We start from the raw sequence: 17,250 nt of genomic DNA, 5'->3' as shown, positions 1-17,250 counted from the left end.
ATAAAAATTAACAGAAGAATAAGCAGATGAATATTCACTATAAATACAAGTTTACATATTAATAGTTAAATAAGCAAATAAAAATTAAACATCAAGAAAAGGAGAGTAGAAGCAGATCTGGAGCCATATGAATTAATAAACAGAGAAAAGACATGTGTAGTAAGAGTGAGAATGTACAGAAACTAACAGTGAAGACCTGGAGTAGTTATCATATTGGACAAGGGCATAGGTAAAGAAATATTGAGATCTCTAAAGCACACTATGTACTTCAGTGTCTCCTCATTATTTGGCACTTTCTCTGCCATTATCCCCCTACTCAGACAAACTTTCATCAACCTTGATTAGCTCCAACTGTTCATCACCCCAGTCTTCATTATCACCCTCTACTAGACCCCACTTCTGATCTGCCCCAGACTCCATCTTCAGGCTGTTCTCACCTTTCCAAATAGAGCTGAGGTTCTTCACCACTTGTGATTTCCTGTTTCCCATCTCTTGACTGTTTGCTCCATCTTTCTTTAATTTTCCTTCTCCTGAAACTTTCTAGTACACAACCCACTGTGTTTTATCTGGATCAGCTTCTTCTCAATATCCCATAGGCCATCTCCATTACATTTTAAAGGCTTGAAAGAGGATCCAGCTGTCCAGTCATAGAACTGAAGCCATTTTTGTCTTGGTGAAAAGTATTCTTATACACGATAATGTTTAGAAGACATCACAATAGAGATAGGAGGAGGAAGAAAAAGAAAAGGAGGGAAAACTAAAGAAAGAGAAAGAGTAATTTAAGGAGGATATAGCACTGAGATAAGGCAGCTATCCTGGGCAAGCCTAACTATGAAACAGTATGTCTGAGGACTGTCCATTAACTCCTCAATAGCCAAGTAAGAGAAATATCAATCTAGACGTATGAGACAGAAAGTTGCCTATTGCCTGCAATCCACTGAGTACACTTGCTGCAAGGTTATACATCTACACTTTTTATAAGAATGTATAATTCACATTATACTTTTCATAAGAATGTGGAATTCAACATATCAGAATCTTTTTTTAGTTACACTACAACTTCATTTTACAAATGATCAAATCAATAGGCTCCACAAAATACAGAGATCAGATTGAAACTATAGACCTGATATTATGACACAAATCATATTTACAGTCTTACATTCATGCGTTTGTTGTACAACTGTTTATGTAGCCAATGTTTTATCAGTTGTGATAAATATATTCAAATTTTTATGTAATATGTAACTTCTTGACATTTATCTTGAGTCAATATTTTAGAAAAGGAATTTTATGCAAGAATATAACTTAACTGGATTTATAATGACAATAATACAGAGAAATATAAAATTTTAAATTAGAGAAAATGTATAACACATCACTATAATATTTTACAATTAAGCTATAGTAAATATTTGGTGGGTACATAAACCTTAGTATAAAATTCCTGGTTTTACAAATATAAGCTATGAAGTCACATATGCTTAATATTAAATATGCTACTACAAAATTATGTGTTTTGCACTTCAGTCAAAAGGAAACATGAAAAATATTTTAGAGTGATAAATGAAATACATGTATTTATACCATCTCAGTTTACTCATATTGACTTTATGTAAAAATCAATTTCCTTTTATAGTGTTTGACACAATACCAAATAGAGCCTATGATGTCCTGCTGATGAAATTTTACAGTCATAGCACATGGATATATGTGTCTTAAACAATTAGAACAGTAACTAGAAAGGAAACAAAGTTGTAAGTGAACATCTACAGGTTAGATGCAAGGAAGGTTTTCTTTTTTTCCAAAGCTTGTTATAAGGTTTTGGTTTATTAATAACTCAACAACAGAGAGAGGCATTGCAACATAAGTTGGTAAAAATGCTAATGTTATTGTAAAGATCTTAGTGAAGATTACAGTGGCCAAGAATCTGACTCAGAAAAGGGATACCCGTAAATGTTCTTCATAGTTTTACACTTGACTATTCTGAAATGAATATATATTTATTTGTCAATGGTTGACAAAGTTAAGGCAAAACATGTTAATTTCATAATCTTGGTGATTTCTCAGCAGATAGAATTTATATGACCATCTATTAGCTCATTGGAGAAAGTGGTTGATCAATTGCCTAATGTTTGAAATTGCAGTCATTCTTCAGCATCGGGTTTTTAGAAAAGGATCTTTAATTTTAAAAGGCAGTAGTATAAATTACCTATGTGATTCATTGGATACTTTTTGAGAACAAAAGAGTTTGTTAATTGCATCTTTCATGTCCTTATTTCTCAGGCTGTATATAATAGGATTGAAAAGAGGGGCAAACACAGAAAATGTAAGAGCAATTGTGTTGTCCCAGAATGGTGTATAGGTGGCAGAGAATCGAAGATACATAAGGGCCACACTGCCAAAAAACAAGAGGAAGACAGCAATGTGGGCAGCACAAGTGGAAAAAGCTTTTTTGCGACCTTCTATTGAGGAGATGCTCAGGATAACAACAATAATTCTTATGTAAGAAAGAGAAATAATCAGACTTGTGATCAGAATAGCGAGAGCATGTATCACATCTTGAACCAAGATCACCGAGGCATCTGTACAGGCTAACTTCAACAAAGGGGTAAAATCACAAAATATCTGAGTGATTTGATTGGGGCCACAAAAAGGTAGAGTAGAAATCCACACAATCTCAGGTAGAAGGATGAGGAAGCCAAATACACAAGAACCAGCAGTGAGCTGAGCACAGAGCCTGGGTGTCATGATGTTTGGGTAGCGGAGTGGATTACAGATGGCAACATACCTGTCAATAGCCATGACAGTCAGAAGGGTCCCTTCGGTATTTCCAAGTGAATGGAAGAAGTACATCTGCAAGAGGCAGCCAATGAAGGAAATGGTCTTTTGCTCACTGATCAGATTGGAGAGCATCTTAGGTATGGTAGCTGTTGTATACCACATCTCAAGAAATGAGAAGATACTTATGAAATTGTACATGGGATTATGAAGACGAGTGTCCAACCTTACAGCAAAAAAGATCATCAGGTTTCCTGTCACAATAAAGATGTAAATGAACAATAGAGGAAAAAAGTACAGGAGGCCACCATTCTTGAGCTGGGGGAACCCAGTGAAGACAAACACAGTCACGGTAGATCGGTTTCCATTCTCCATATCACCATCTGAGTGACCTGTGAATGAGGGAAAAGCCACACTCAACTCACATGGAAGAAATTCAAAGCAGTACACATGTAAATATTGGGGCTGTCAGAACAGATGGCTGAGGACCTGAATTCCGGTTCATAGTGTTCATGTGGAAGTGCTGGCTGTTGACAGCCATACTTATAACCCCAATGCTGGGATGTGGAGACATAGGACCACAGAAGTTTGATAGCCAGCCAGATAGCCACATGGGTGAAATTCAGTTTCAGTGAGAGTACCTGTCTGAAAAAAATAAGGTAGGAAATGTTGGAAGACAACACCTGACATTGACCTCTAGTTTCTTCTTGCATATGCATGAATACACATACTTAATTTGTGCACACACATGCAAGCATGTACATACACATATGTAAATGTCACTATATATTATATATATTTCCCTTTAGAGGGGATTTGTGATTCTCAGTTTTTAATATTCAAAACACAGAATAACTTGCCTATATCTCTACTTTTGTGTGAGAGTATTATAATGATTAATAGAATGGATTCATGTCAAACATACTGAGCCTGAATTTTCATTCTGTCCACTATTAACTGGAGAGTGGGCAAGTTACCTAATCCCTCTGAGTCTTATGTCTTCCAGTGCACATGAAAAGTACTTGTGTTTAGAAGTTTTAATCAAATAAGTTAATTTATGAAAGAACTCATTATTGATATTTATGGTATTTATTTCCTTTTTAGATGGGCTGTGTGAGAGAATTATCCTAGATATTTCTCCTTCAGATTGTGATACTTTCAAAACAATTTATGAAGTAGTTTTTTTCCCATTTTTGCTATTCAGAAACCATTTTGCCTTATGTATCCCTGCCATACCAATATCAAATAAGTGGAAATAGAGTCCTTAGGTTATGATAATATTTGGAATCAGACACAGAAGCCTACTATTCTTCAAAACGTTTTGCTATTGATTTCCAATAAACCATCATTCCTGTGTTTTCCATTTTTATAGCAACATTTTAAAGATTATTTGTTACTTAAATCATAATTTTATGCTTTTATGTGTTGACATTCATGTTCATTGCTCATTCTTTAAGTCTGCAGGAACACTAGTTAAGACCTGGTTCTTAATATCTGGTCAATACACACTTTCAGTTGGAGAAAATACTCTCCCATCAATTTCCATTGTCCCACATTTCCATGTATAACATTCTTCATCTTCACTTTTTCATATTTCACTGTGGCAGTTTCAAAATTCATCATGATATACTCTATAGAGCTGTGGTGAGTTTTACCTGACTAACTCTGATCTATCCTGAAGTTGCAATTCAGATCTTTTCTTTCAAGAAAAGGCCATTGATACTAGTGTCATTTCCTCCACATATTTAAACACACACACACACACACACACACACACACACACACACACACACTCTCACAGGCATGCATGCATGCATGCACATACATGCACATGTGCCCACACGTGTACTCCTTAGTTTTTCTTTTCACATTCATCCTCTATATGGTCTCTAACAGAATCCTGACACTGTTGCTGCAGGTTTTTTGTTTGTTTTTGGTTTTGTTTTGTTTTGTTTTGTTTTTGTCACTGGATTCTATTAGTGCATAGTTTACCCTCAGTAGAGATTAGAAACTTGGAAATAGTTTCTTTTCCAATGAAAACAACTTGAATTGAATGTAAAAGCACAGTTAAAACAGTATAAATCTGTAAAGTAGGCAGATGAGAAGGGAAATTGTCATCACTTACACTCATGGAGTGGAGCACAGGATGAATAACTGATTACTATTGCTTATGTCATTCCACAGAGCCTAGAGCTCGAAAGATGAAATTTCTCATATGACTAAAACAAGCCACACCTCTCAAAGCTCTCACTGTTTGAACCTTCAACAGTCAGTTACTGAGGGTCTTATGCCAAGTAAGAGAAATGAACACTCACCTTTGACCTCAGAAATGCCAAACTCACCTCTGTTAAATAGTCAGGTTTTTTTACTCTGCCCCTGTGAATCTCTGTCCCTGTTCTTTCAGCACCTCTAAAAAGTTCTTATAAGCATCCTTGGGTCCATCCCGTAGGGAATGTGAGTTCCAGTGAGATTTTATTCCCTCAAGAATACAGAGGAAACACTTCCCTCCTGGGGTCAACTGAGAGATGAACATGTTCTGTACTTTCTGTTAATTAGATCCTTGGGTCAGGAGAGTCAGTGTTGAGAGGAATCTTACAGATCCTGCTGAGCATTGTCATACCCTTTATCAGTGTTATGATTGAAAAAGTCATGCTCTACTTAGATATGACAGCAGGAACTGCTGGGCCAAAACAGCCATGTATGGATGCTGTTATTATTCTGTGTTGTAGAAAGAAAGAAGGAGGATGAGGGCAGTATTGGAGGTGATTTTCTGACAAGGGTCATGAATAAATTAATGCATAGAATAGAAGGAGATTTCTATTAAAAAATTCATGTGTTAGAAAACCATGCATGTTTCAAAAATGAAAATGAAAAACTCACTTTTTATTTTCTCAAAGGCTGCACGAAGTCTGTCTAAATTTGTTTTATTGATCTGCTGGATGCTTCCCATTTCTTATTTTTCACTAGAAAATGTGTCAATGGTTGATCTGTTTCCCTTATTCTATACTGTGTCTCCTACTCATTTTCTTCTTTTACTCCTATATCCCCCACCCCATTATTTCTCAAGGGGTGGCAGCACCAACAAATTATGGCTGCATTAAATTACCATCAAAATGGAATTGATTTTTCTCCATGGGAGAATAATTATAATTAAACATTGTTTGTTCTAATATAATGACTATTTTGCCATTTAGAAGTAAATTTAATAAAGTTGTGTGTGTGTGTGTGTGTGTGTGTATGTGTGTGTGTGTGAGAGAGAGAGAGTGTGTGTGTGTGTGAGAGAGTGTGTGTGTGTAAGTGTGTGTTTGTGTGTGTGTGAGTGTGTGAGTGAGCATGTGTGTGTGTGTATTTGTGTATGTGTTGGGATGAGTGAAACATAAAATAACTGGAAGACAGAGAGAAGAATTAGAGATCAGGTAGATGACCCTGAGATAAAAATGGAAACAGAGATTGTATTTTATAATAAATTAGTAACAATATATCACAGGAGAAGAGAATTTTTTTTATACAGGAGACTGCCATAAGTAGGTAGCAATACCAATAATGTAATAGGACTTATTTGTCTTTCAGTATACCTACTACTTTTAAAATTAAGGAACAAAAAAGACAAAACAAAATCTCAATTAATGAAACTTTAGGAGTAAACATTAACATGATTAAGGAAAGAATTTGTCTGTTGGTCTGTATATCTGTCTGTATACTATGTGTCTTATCTAAGGCTCATGAAAGGTATTGAATATCCCGTGACTGCAATTACAGACGCTTGTGAGCTTGCATGTATATCCTGAGACTTGAACTTCCAGCCTCTAGAGGAGCAGCTTGTGCTTTTAGCTGTTGAGATGGCTGAGCCTTCTTTCTAGCCACATGTGTTATGGTTTGGTGGTTTGTTTGTTTTTTGTTTGTTTTGCTTTCTTTTGTTTACAAAAGCATAGATTTACCTCTGATTTTGAGTCATTTTGTTTGACTTTTGTATAAGTAAAATAGAGGCCAGAATTTAATCTTCAACATGTGGATATCTAGTTTTTCCAGTCTCGTTTATCAAAAAGGACTCACTTTCTTGAACGCATATGTTTGCCAATTCTGTTGAAAATCATTTGACTACAGAGGTTTATTTCTGAACCCCCTGTTGTTTCCTTTTAGTCCTTGTATTCCTTTTAAGACAGTTCCATCCTACTCAGTTCACTGCAATTCTGAAGTTTGTCATAAACTCTACTGTGCTTCTATCATTTCACTTAGGAATTGTTTTGTTCAGGTTTATTTTGTGGTCCCATATGAATTTTTGAAATTTATCTTCATTCCTGTGAAGGATGACCATTTTTATAGTTATTGTGAAATTTGTTCTTTATTAATTTCGTACGTGTATATAGATCCTTCTCATCTGTTACTCCTGATTCTTTTCTGATCTTCCCCAAACACTTTGCCTCTTCTTCTCCCTACAAATCCCTTTATCGCATCAATGGCTTGTGGCGATTAGTTTCTTTGTTTGTTTGTTTGTTTTGAGACCATCTGTGTGATCACATGTTTGAAACTATCCACTGAAGCCTGGTGGGCTCTTCAGTGGATGTACAACTGAGGGCAATGATGACCCTACCCCCACAGTCTAGTAGGCAAAAGTTCAGCAAGGATATTTCAAGATTTAGGAAACTCTCTCCAATCTATGTTTGATTGTTGATTGGTCTAGTCTTGTGTAGGTCCACTGAAGGTAGCCACAGATCCTGCGTGATCATGAGAGCACTGTCTATGTCTATGTCTAAGATGATAGCACTTCATAGTTCTTTTGCTTATCTTTTCAATCTTACATTCTTTTTTACTGTGATGGTTCCCTGAGACTTAGAGAGGTTAGTACAAATGTCATGAATAGGGATGCACACAGCCTTGTCTCTTATTCTCCCCACCATGAGATACCAGGGATCTTTGTGTTACCAGCATTCTATACAAATCCACAGTGCTTCTCTCATGAAGGGTTGGAAGAGCATTTGTCTCTGGGTATAAATATAACACTTGTAAAGCACTTTGGCAGCAAGTCAATTTAGATAAACAGTAGGGAATTGGCTCCGAGGGAACAAATACTGCTTTAGCCATTTTTTTCTTTTTTAAAATACTAGGTTTACAGCACTAGGCATGAATTCTATTTCATGTTCTTAAATTAAATAAAAAGGTAGCTGGTTACCCATAACAGCCATGCCACTGTTAGGTCAGTGGAGATTTGTGGTGTGGCAGGTGGCTGTTGTCGTTTCTAGGGATAACGGTTGAATCAAGTTGTTGATGCTTATTTTGTCCCAGCAGCATATATAACACCTTTTGTCACTGTGAAATATAGATAGCATGGAGGAAGCTTCCATGTGTCATGAGAGTTTTAATTATTTCTTTTTTATAACACATGAATGTAAGATTTCCCCCTATGTTTGTCTATGTCCTCTTCACTTTTCTTTTAGTCTTATTTATTTATTTATTTATTTATTTATTTATTTATTTATTTTTCGCTTTACATCCTGATTGCAGCTTTCCTCCCTTCTCTCCCCCTAGTCTTACTCTCACAAGTCCCTCCCCCATGACTCCTTCCTTTCCCTAAGAGAAGGGGAAGCCCTCCTTAGGTACTACTTTGCTCTGGGATAGATATAAAGTCACCACAGGACCAAACGCATGAGGCTCTACCAGGCATCTTGGTTAAGGCATCAATAATATTTTGTACTTTTTTTTCTGAAAGGAGATTTTACTTCCTTAGTTATTATTTCCTTTATTTTTATATTTCAGTCTTTTTAGTTTCTTGGGACCATATTGCTTTTAGCTAATTTTTATTTTTGTTTTGGCTTTGAGAATTGAATCCATGGTCATGAACATACTAGCCAAGAGCTTTCCCACTGGTTATCCTCCATTATACATGGCAATACTTCATAATTTTTCTTAATGACCTAAATTTAAGAATTCCAGAATAAGAAATGACTGAATGCAGTATCAAGGAGAATAGGAGGATACAAGTATTCTGATCAGGAAAATGGGGGGGAAAAGAAGCTCTAAGTAGGGATGTTAGAGGAAAGTAAATACAGAGTGAGGAAAGGGGAAAAATAAAAGAAAGGATATACAAAAAGTCCTAAGTAATCATACGATTAAATATCTTCCTTAAAAATACCTAGAAAACATAAGTCTGCATATTGCTACACATTTGTAGTTTAAATGAAAATTTCTCATTTGGGCTTATGGGATCCCTCTAAGAGCCAAAGACCACCTAAAAAAGCCTCAATACCAGGTATAAGAAACTCTCATTTGAGGTATTGCTTAGACTTGTCCAAGAGACTCCTAAAATGTTACAGACCATTGCTATTATTCTTTGTTCCCCCCAGAGGTAGAAGGTGAGTCCTTATGGCTGAACACACCATACACTTCAGATGTAAGGTCCAGAGGTCTCTAAACTGGAACTTACTGAATGCCTCCTCCTTGAAGACTAGTGTTCATGGTAGAAGAAGGCACCATGCAAGCTTGCAAAGGAGAAAAGCAACCAAAGTCCTATCCTGCGATGATGCCTAATAACCACAATGACCAGAATTACACTATTACTCTTTTTGGAAATGAACACTCTTTAATTGGACATAAGACTTGCTCAACCAGAAAGAAATCATTCCTGTTACTAGAAACCTAGCCAACTACTCAGGGCTACTGAAGTCATGGATCTCTGAGGCAAACTAACTTCATTACTAATCTAGCATAACTAGCATAAATAGCATAAACTAACTATATGCTAAATATTTGTTCTTATACCCACAGACAAGTAGAGTGCTCGCTCATAATCAAGAAAATGTCTCTTTATAGCACAGAGAAACCCACAGTCCAACAAAATGAGAAGTTGTAAGGTCTACTTCCCATAGATATATTTACAAAACAAGTTCCTGCACCTAAGTAAGGCTCAGGGAACATTGCAAAAGGAAGGCCAGAAAAATTGCAAGGGACAGTTGTTGTGAGATTGCTTCTCCTATTAAAGTCAGAAGCTACATCCATACTGTCTCATCATCGTTACTGCATAAACATGAGCAGAATGGGGGCAATAATAAATATACCAGTAGAAACTAGGAAAAGCCCACAAGACCTAAATTTTACACAAAGAAATACAGAAAACTAATGGATGCAGAAAGAGAAAGAAATGGTGTTTCTCAGGGACACTCATATCAATTGGTTACCCAATACCAAATGGTCAGTCCTGAAACATACTTACAGGCAACATTTATACAGAAACCGTGTAATATTAAAAATATACATGCATATATGTATGTAATATTTTAAGAAAAGGCCATGAACTTGAAAGAGACCAAGAAGGGGTATGTAGAAGGGTTTGGTTTGGGGAAAGAGAAAAATAGAGGTGAGATGCTAAGATTAAAATCTCAAAAGTTAAATTAGTACTAAAAAAATGAAAATATAAGTTATGCATTTAAAAACAACTATATGAAAATATAGGGAAACACTTCAAGATGCTCTAAGAAAGATTTTTTTATCTTCATATAGGAAACAAAATACAAAAATGAGATACACATGATATATAAATCTAAAGTGCTTTTGCTTAGCAAAGCAGTCATCAGCGGAGTGAAGAAGTAACCTGTAGAATGGAAGGAGAGACCTGCCGAATATCTGCCAACGACTTAATATGTATACTACTTGGGGAATTTGAAAAAACCCACATAATAATAAAAACCAATTATACAAATAATAATAATTAAAAACCAGTCCAATAAAAATAAGAAAATATATAGACAGCTACCAAAATAATAGAATTAGCATAAAATTATATGAAAATTCTCTCAGTTATGATCAGAAAGTGCAAATAAAATTTCAGTTTGGTACCATGCCATGACTGTTAAAAAGTTGATTTTGAAAAATTACAATTAAGTAAATGATATCCTAAAACTACTGATGAATCTCTAGAGGAAAAACAAAAACAAACAAATAAACAAAACAAACAAACAAACAAACAAAAAACAGTACTGCACTGGCCATGGAACAGTAAGTTAATACAGCCACCATGAAGGTAGTATTGGAGGTTTCCTAAAACCTAAATATATCTATCCATTTGTCCTTCTGTCCTTCTGTCTGTCCTGTCCTGTCTGTTTGTCTGTCCTTCAGCTATATAGCTACTAGTTTTTTTTAATCAACCAATCTATCATCTGTCATACATCTATATTTTATCAATCTATCACATATCTATATCTATCATTTATCCATCTATCTTCTATTTATAATTATGTATTTTTCATCTATTTTCTCTCTCTCTCTCCTATCTATCTATCTGTCTGTCTATCTATTGTGGGAAATATGATTCTATAATGCATTATTAGCTAATCAGGTAATTCACAATTCATAAACAGGTTTTTTACATCTAAGATATATTATAAAATTGAAGGCATCATACCTCATAGTACAGTGTATCTCTAGTTAAGCTATATCATTCTATTCTCAAAAGCAATGAACAAGATTTTTTTTAACTCACTCATATCTTAACATGTTATTCTCATACAAATAGAGATAATGGTGGTTACAGAGGCTTTGGTGGGTGAAGGGAGACAAGAAAAAGTTGGTCAAGGCTACAAAAGGAGCTCTGAAGAGCTTTAGTCACAATAATGTATAGCTAAATATCATTGGAAAAGAAGATTTTGAATATCTTCACCACAAAGAAATGATAAATGAGGTGACTGATGTTCTAATTATCCTGATTTAGTCATTTTTCATGTAATAATATTGCAAACCATTGTCTTTACCCTATAAATTATATGGTTATTAAATATCACTTTAACATAGATATTTATTACTATACAAATCCCAGCACATTTCCAGGGGAATAAAGCCAATTAATCAGTATGAACAAGATTTTTAAGAGACACCCTGTAAACAGAAATTAAACCACTTCATTATATTCAGAACAAATTTTATAATGATGACACAGAGAATAATAGTATGCTTTTATATAAGCAAAAAGGTCAGTTGACAGATTTCAATGCATCAACGAGCTAGGTATAGATAAAGGAATACCATGTTCTAATGCATTAAATACATACTTTAAACTATAACAAAGAACCTGTGGCTGAAATTTAACTTTCAGATGTGTTCCAAACTTTGTGAAGGCAGAAGAGCCTTTTAATTGCATTCTTCATGTCCTTGTTTCTAAGACTATAAATGATGGGATTGAAGAAGGGAGCAAGAACAGTAAACATCAGTGCAATTGCTGTCTCCAACACCGGGGGATAAGTGGCATTGAAACGCAAGTACGTGAGTAATACACTGCCAAAGAATATCAGAAAGACCAGGAGGTGACCAGCACAGGTAGAAAAGGCCTTTTTCCTACCCTCAGTAGAAGGAATTCTCAGGATCACGATGACAATTCTTACGTAGGACAGAGCAATGATAAGAACAGTGATGATAATGGCTACTGCATGGATCACGTCCTCAATGACAATCATAGAAGTGTCTGTGCAGGCCAGGCTCAGCACAGGGACCAAGTCACAGAAGATCTGATGGATCTGATTCAGTCCACAGAAGGGCAGAGTGGAAATCATCACAATCTCAGGAAGCAAGATGAGGAAACCGAAGATGCAAGAGCCTGCAGAGAGCTGAACACAGAGTCTGGGCGTCATGATCATCTGATAGTGAAGAGCGTTGCAGATGGCAATGTATCTGTCAACAGCCATGGTGATCAGCAAAATCCCCTCTGAATTTCCCAATGAGTGAAAGAAATACATTTGCAAGAGGCAGCCGGTGATGGTGATGGACTTCTTTTCATTGATGACATTGGACAGCATCTTTGGAATGGTAGCTGTGGTGTACCAGATCTCCAGAAAGGAAAAAAATACTTATAAAATTATACATGGGATTATGAAGATGGCTGTCCAGCCTTACAGCAAAGAAAATCAATAGATTCCCAATGACAATGAAAGTATAGATGAAAAGCAAAGGGAGGAAGTAGAGCAGGCTGCCATCCTGGAGCCTGGGAAAGGTGGTGAAGATAAACTCTGTCACGGCTGACAGACTTCCATTCTCCATGTCCCCAGGAGAGCTAGCTGCAAAAGAAAAGAATACATGTCACTCATGAGAGGCAGAGAAGAAAATAAACATGAAGCTATCATAGGGAGTAATTGTAAGTGTTTGTGCATGCTTTATCTACTTTCTTGCTATTCAGAATAGTGACTGCTATCTGGTGGTATTCCCCGTCTTACTCCTTGAAGAAGTGGAACTTCAGGTTAAAAAAAATTTCAAACACTTTCAGGGTACAATAACTATTGGAAGTTATCTCAGCATATCGTCTATGTATCCCTATTGACTATACATGCTGTACTGTATCATATTATTCTATTGTTTTATACTATAATAACACACTTATATATCAATATTAATGATATGAAACATGAAGAAAAGGTAAAAAGATAAAGGTTCAGTTATGTGTTTTCCACATCAAACTGTATTTTATACATATTAACTTGATGTATTGATTTAAGCAAATTTCAAGTGTAAACTTGGGGGCTAGTGAGACTGTTCCGCAGGTGTAAGTATTTGCTATGCAAGCTGGGTAACCTGAGTTCAATTCCAGCAAGCAGTAAAAATTCAGGTGCAGTGGTACACATCTGTATTTCCAGCACTCCTTTGTTGGTATGGGAGGTATAGAAATGAGAATGAACAGGAAGTCAGCTTATATAACACACCATCCTGAAAACAAGGGAATTTCTACTTCAACAAAAAGGGGAAGTTGTCCTCTGACCTAGTCATGTGGGCCATGTCATGTCATCACAATTGTCAGTGGTTTGTTAGATAGGTAGACCCCTAATGAAATCATAAAATCCAGATCACTTAATTTCTTATGCACCTTAACTGTTTGCTACACATTTGTCCCTCAGCATCCTGCTGGTGCTATTCTGCCAGTCATTCATAGTTATTACCCAGTCCTGCCTGACATGTGCTACACTCCATTTCTCTTCCTCAGGTACCATTCCTTCTATTTCAATGCCTCCAGCTCCAAGTGCCTCTTAAAGGCAGGTCTGCCTTGTTACATTTATTTTTAGATGCAACTCCCTTTCTCACTCTGCCTCTTCTATCTCATATCAATAAACATCATCTTATACTCTTCTTCAAGAACCCAGTTCCTAAGTTCCCTCCCTAATTTCTTGTTTTATATACTGCTTGATAATCTTACTAACTTAAAGGGATTTCAACTAGAAATGCCTATAAAATCTTCAATTTTTTTTCTACAATTTTTCTCGTGAGCTCCAAGCTAACATATGCAAACCTTGACACCATGTTATTTGATCTACAAGCATCCACCTACTCTAGTCTTCCTTTTAATTCCATTTTTCATGTTGTTTTCTATAACTACAAAAACCCTCTGTGTGCTGGAGCCTTGCACTTACATATAACACTTCTCTATCTTCTGCTTTCTCGCAACATAAAATCAGTTCATAACAGTGGTTACAATTGGACGTTATAAATCAAATGCTAGCACTTAAATCCTTTCTATCATTTACATACTTGTGACACTTCAAATTATTCAGCTTCATTGAGTTTTGAAACTACCCCAATTTGTAGGAGGGGAGTGTTCATATATGCTCATAATGTTCTAACAATGAGAAGATATGCTTAGCAATAGCACTAATTAATTAATGTCTACTTTAGTATAATGAGTGGCTGCAGTGGATACTGCCCCAGCATGGTGTATACACTTGCAACCTGTTTTGAAGTTCTACAGAGATAAGATCATCATTTTCATCACACAAGTGGTGAAACTGAGCCACGAGATGTTCTGTGGCACATATGCCTATTCAATATTCCTCTGCAAGCACTGGTGATGCTACTTACCTCTGATCCAGAACAGGGGAACGCCTCAGTCTCTCTAGGCCTCTGCATGATGGACCTTTCTTCATCACTCAAAAAGCAAGTTATAGTCACACCACACTCATCTCAGGAATTAGCAAGAAGAGGTATGAACTCTGTGGGGAATTTCTCCTGTATACTACAACAAACATCATTTCTCATGAGATTAATTAGTTAACTCTTCCATTCAGATTTCCGGACCAAACTTGTCAATAAATGTATTTTTCCAATTTGTTCTCACCTTAATAAGCACGGTAACCACTTTATTCACTATTTCATGTATTGTTTCTTGTTCATGAGTCTACCAGAGTGTACCGCAAAGACAAAGAAGTGATCCTCCTGGATTTGCCCTTTTTTGCATGTCTGCAGATAGAGACAGTGTGGTGTGTGGTAGGAAATCTGAACAGGAAATTAGCCTGAAAACCTACACAGAAGAAAATAAGACTGTTTCATTCTAAGTGTGTAATTTGATATTTTGTGAATAATTATAAATATTATATAATATTAAATTTTATATTAAATATACACTATATATGTTATGCTGTAATAATTTTAATGAGTTCCTATGTGCAGTCTTCCCTGCTGTATACTTGAATGTAAGCTTGGTATGTGTAGATTTGGGTTTCTTACCAAGTGGATTCTGTCATATGGATTAATGATAATTAGAAACTTTAGATGCAATGTATAACATGAAGGATAAAGCAATCAGTAGCCTCTGGGTAGAGATAGTAACATGACTCTGGCAGGTACATTGCAGATATCAGTATGAAGCATCTAGAGTGTCTTTGGATTTTAGTTATGAAACAATTTGTTTTTAGAGCAGAAATCATCTATTTCCTGAGAAACCATTTAATTTCAGTCTCTAAACAACTTTCTTTTCAGTAGTTCAACTAATGTTTGTACCCTCTGTTTGGATTGACAAAATTAGTGACATTAAAACCATGAAGTGTTATAGTGGGAGATTAAGGTCTCTGTGTGTATTCCCTGAGAAAGAAAGGGGAGAAAAAAATAGGAGAAGGACAGAATATACATTTATGATTGCAAATATGAATGAATGTCAATGATCCAAATGCTCATAGGAGAATGAAAGTATGTCCCTAAGTCTAGCAAAGGGATGACTGTTGTGATGTTATACTTTCCAATGTCTTAGTATCCTAGGAACCACTTCTCTAAATTGTGTGTTTCAGTTTATCCTCAGACTTTTCTCTCAATAAATCCAAGCATACAGGTCCAGTGTGAGATGGGAAATCACGTAAAAATGTTGACTTCATTTTCACCATACATTGTTCTTCAATAGACATTATTTCTCCAAACTTTGGGTCCCTCTCATGATGCAAGTGTAGTTTCCCATCTGGGATTCTCTTCTAATTTCTACTATAAAATCTAGCAGATTCCCCTTCCTTATTCACACCTCACTTGTATTGTACCCGAGGAAATAATGAAAACCACTTGAGGGACCTGGTTTCTTCCCCAGGGGTGATCATATTTGTTTATGTTTTACTTTGGTGTTTTGTTGTAATGTTGTAGATGTTTTTAAAGTGTATGCTTTTGGTTATTAGTGTATCATATAATAGACAGAATCAAATAATAAGTTTGGTTGCATTGTCCAAAAGAACTACTACTCTTGTTTTCTTTTCTTAAAGAAATGTCATATTTGACATTTCAGACTGCTAAAAATCCACAACAAGTATCAAAATGCAGTTTCATACACATTTCACTTTTTGTTATTTTTAAAATATTTTTCAATGCTTGTTGTAGTCTTAACTTTATGTCCAGTGGATTTGGGGAGAAATAAAGTTGTAATATATGAGTTTGAATTGCTTTATTAATACAAACATCTATTCTTGAATTGCAGAAAGTTAGTTCTTGGTGACATTGCATGAAGCACATTTCGAAGGACACAAAAATATTGCAGTTCCTATTATCTGTTTATAGTCTGTCTACCTGTATATTTATTATGTTATCTGTCTATCTATTATCCATAGATTATCTATTTACCTATTTTCTACCTATTTATCTATCATCTATCTCTATTTTTGTAAATATGTGAATATCATTTTCAATAAAAAATCCAATTAAGTTAAGTTGGATCAATTCAACAAAATATTTAAAAGGAATGAAGGTGAAATTTTTCCATACCTCAGATAAATAATAGAAACAAAAATGGTATAAAAATAACCACATATAAGATTCCTAGATATATGATTTTAATATATTTTTATTATAACATTCCTTAAAGCATCCAAATGATTGTCAATGGCAAATAATAACAGCTGATAACTGGGTTTTACTGGCCTTTTATAATATTTCAAAGGGCTTTGAATAACCCACTTAATTTTAAATTAATATGTGAGGTCTTAATTTTAAAATATATTACTTTTAAACTTACAGATGTCAAAACTAAGAGGCAAAAAATTAATTAGTTGTTTTTCTGAAGTCACAAAATTAGTGTGCAGTATCATTTAAGCGTAAACTTTAACATCTGGTAGATATTATTATACTAAGTACTATATTTCACAATCTATGTTTGTTACTAGTGCTCATATACAGTAACAATTTTATATAAAATTCAAGTTTACGAAGCATGAACTGCCTAGACATTCATATTTGCTTTGCATATTCCCCCCCTAT

At 35.3% G+C, this 17,250-nt stretch overlaps 2 protein-coding genes across 2 annotated transcripts; both read right to left on the bottom strand.

The window, feature by feature from the left end:
* Positions 1-2,208: 2,208 nt before the first annotated feature.
* On the bottom strand, positions 2,209-3,180 carry LOC110301795 (olfactory receptor 6K3-like). The gene has a single exon (XM_021172456.2). The coding sequence runs from the start codon at positions 3,154-3,156 to the stop codon at positions 2,209-2,211; it is 948 nt and encodes a 315-aa protein (XP_021028115.1). The 5' UTR covers positions 3,157-3,180.
* Positions 3,181-11,852: 8,672 nt separating this feature from the next.
* On the bottom strand, positions 11,853-12,801 carry LOC110302283 (olfactory receptor 6K3-like). Its single transcript, XM_021173129.1, is given in 2 exon segments — positions 11,853-12,605; positions 12,607-12,801. Coding segments are annotated over 2 exon segments (948 nt in total).
* Positions 12,802-17,250: the final 4,449 nt, after the last annotated feature.

The sequence above is a fragment of the Mus caroli genome, unplaced genomic scaffold (assembly GCF_978045245.1).
Source record: "Mus caroli unplaced genomic scaffold, Mus_caroli_1 scaffold_1, whole genome shotgun sequence".
Taxonomy (NCBI): Eukaryota; Metazoa; Chordata; class Mammalia; order Rodentia; family Muridae; genus Mus; species Mus caroli.
Note: the sequence above shows the minus strand (reverse complement) of the source record. Positions and strands in the feature narration are given on the sequence as shown.

Excerpts from the sequence above, each read along its gene's own strand:
- LOC110301795 (XM_021172456.2), bottom strand. The coding sequence starts at position 3,156 with ATGGAGAATGGAAACCGATCTACCGTGACTGTGTTTGTCTTCACTGGG.